The sequence below is a fragment of the Limulus polyphemus genome, unplaced genomic scaffold (assembly GCF_000517525.1).
Source record: "Limulus polyphemus unplaced genomic scaffold, Limulus_polyphemus-2.1.2 Scaffold4640, whole genome shotgun sequence".
Taxonomy (NCBI): Eukaryota; Metazoa; Arthropoda; class Merostomata; order Xiphosura; family Limulidae; genus Limulus; species Limulus polyphemus.
Window position 1 is genome coordinate 39,853 of NW_013670250.1, and position 2,641 is coordinate 42,493.

General features: G+C 39.6%; 1 protein-coding gene across 1 annotated transcript; it reads right to left on the minus strand.

The window, feature by feature from the left end:
• Positions 1 to 270: 270 nt before the first annotated feature.
• On the minus strand, positions 271 to 1,743 carry LOC106471468 (innexin inx2-like). The gene has a single exon (XM_013932070.2). It carries the CDS (start codon positions 1,631 to 1,633, stop codon positions 500 to 502), a length of 1,134 nt encoding a protein of 377 aa, XP_013787524.1. The 5' UTR covers positions 1,634 to 1,743; the 3' UTR covers positions 271 to 499.
• Between the last annotated feature and the right edge of the window lie 898 nt (positions 1,744 to 2,641).

Here is a 2,641-nt window from a genome sequence, read left to right on the forward strand (position 1 = left end):
CCCTTTCAGTCGTGGGGGCGTTATAATGTGACAGTCAATCCCACTATTCGTTGGCAAAAGAGTAGCCCAAGAGTTGGCGGTGGGTGGTGATGACTAGCTGCCTTCCCTCTAGTCTTATACTGCTAAATTAGGGACGGCCAGCGCAGATATCCCTCGTGTAGCTTTGCGCGAAATTCAAAACAAACAAACTTCTAAATTAGGAACGGCTAGCGCAGATAGCCCTCGTGCAGCTTTGCGCGAAATTTAACAAACACACAAACAAACAAATCATTTCGATATATAACCTGTATTTTCACTACAAAAGTTACACCTAATTATTGGATAAAATAACAACGACAAATAAACCCATATGACAGATAGGTCAGTAGTTTTATCCTATAATAATTATTTGTGATAAAGCAAAGAAAAAAAATGCACGATGTTCGTGTTTCTGAACACGTCAAATTAAAACATAACACGTATTAAAAGGATTCAAACAATTAAATCACAACTTTATAAATCAAGTGTTGATATCAACAAGGTCTTGAGGATTGTACTCTTTCATTAATGCAGAAGACGACGCCATTTCCCTTTCCAACTCGGTAAGTAGATCTCGGAAATTTCTGGATTCAATGTTATGACCCACTTGCTGCAAAAGGAACCAGTCACCGTAAGACATGCGATTCAACACAGCATTCAGCCTCTGAGGAGGAGTGATTCGGTCAAGAAGAAAAATCAAGTGGTATCTGATGCGCGGAGAAAAGAAGACCATAGTTCTGTAGACTAGAGCCAGTCCACTCAGAACGGCAAGGACCACAAACCAAAACCACATGAAGACGTAGATCTTCTCGTTCAGAATGTTGAGGGGGATGAGACAAAGGGCGTCGTGCTTCTGAACGTCCCCAGAAGAACCGTAGCGGTAAAAATCGCATTTAGTGACCCTGGGAAAAACCCGGACCATGGGATCCAATCTGTTCTCGGGATCTGTCCCGGTAAATCTCACCACATCCGATCCAAACGTTGTGAATTCGTAGCCTAAGAATCGGTCGACCAAATATATTTGTGAAATAACGTTCACAAAGTTCAGAAGTTCACACAGGATGTACTTCCAAGCATAATTACAGTGTTTTCCTTTTCTGGTGGTGAAATACGTGACGAGTTTCATAATGTTTCTGTTTCTTTCTTTTTCGCTTAAGATAGGCTTACTCAGCTCCAACGACATGTCCTTCACTTTTCCTTCTTCGAAACCTCTCCACATAAAACGGGGTACGTAGAATAAAAGAGCTTGGAGGAAGGTCACAAAACAAACCCACTGATAGTAGGCATGTTCTTTTACCTCGTCACCTGGCTCGTGCTTCGCCACCCCGGGGTGGGCCACTTCTACCCCAACTTTTTTGTTGAATGTCTTTGGAAGGGTGAAGGTACTTTCAATCCAACAGAACGTATTTAGTGTCTTTACGGAAATGTCGTCTTTTTGAATGCAACTAATTGGTTCACCGAAGAACTGTGTGGCCGATATCATCAGACTGAAAACCAGTAATATGGTCACAGTGACTTCATAATGAAGTCGAAAAGCGTAGTTGTCAATCTTAACCTTGTCATGTTTAATTTTGACCAGGTTACCAAGTCCACTACCAAAGAAAAGTTTGTCCATTTTATTCTCGAGTTTCTATATAACTTTTTCCAGTAAATCCCTACAGAAAACAATATATGACACGATTATTTAACGGATCTTTAACTCGTACACAACTGAACAAAGTCTAGACAACGTTTGAACCCATACCACGCAGTCCCAATCCTGTAGAGATAAGTACATCCAGATAAGAGTTAAGTTCACACCCCTATAGATAAGCGTTACGTCTCGACTTTGAACTGTGATATAAAAAATACAACCGATTCTCCGGTAGTGTGTTCATCAATACACATGATTACAAAAACACACTTTTTTGGTTGGGGGACGTGTATTTTAGGTTATGTAATTCTGTGGGTAGTAGCCCCCCTCCCTCGGAGATCCTAAAGATAAATTTACTAAACATATAGACCGAGTAGCGTGGTTCAAATCTCGCTATTCGATCATACAAACAATTGGCGGTGGGTGCTGATGGCTAAATGGTTTCTTCCTGGTCTATCACTTCAAAGTGGGTTCATAATGAAGTCGAAAAACGTAGTTGTCAATCTTAACCTTGTCATGTTTAATTTTGACCAGTTTACCAAGTCCACTACCAAAGAAAAGTTTGTCCATTTTATTCTCGAGTTTGTATATAACTTTTCCAGTAAGTCCCTACTGAAAACAATATATGACACGATTATTTAACGGATCTTTAGCTCGTACACAACTGAACAAAGTCTAGACAACGTTTCTATATAACTTTTCTAGTAAATCCCTACAGAAAACAATATATGACACGATTATTTAACGGATCTTTAGCTCGTACACAACTGAACAAAGTCTAGACAACGTTTGTATATAACTTTTCCAGTAAGTCCCTACAGAAAACAATATATGACACGATTATTTAACGGATCTTTAGCTCGTACACAACTGAACAAAGTCTAGACAACGTTTGTATATAACTTTTCCAGTAAGTCCCTACTGAAAACAATGTATGACACGATTATTTAACGGATCTTTAGCTCGTACACAACTGAACAAAGTCTAGAC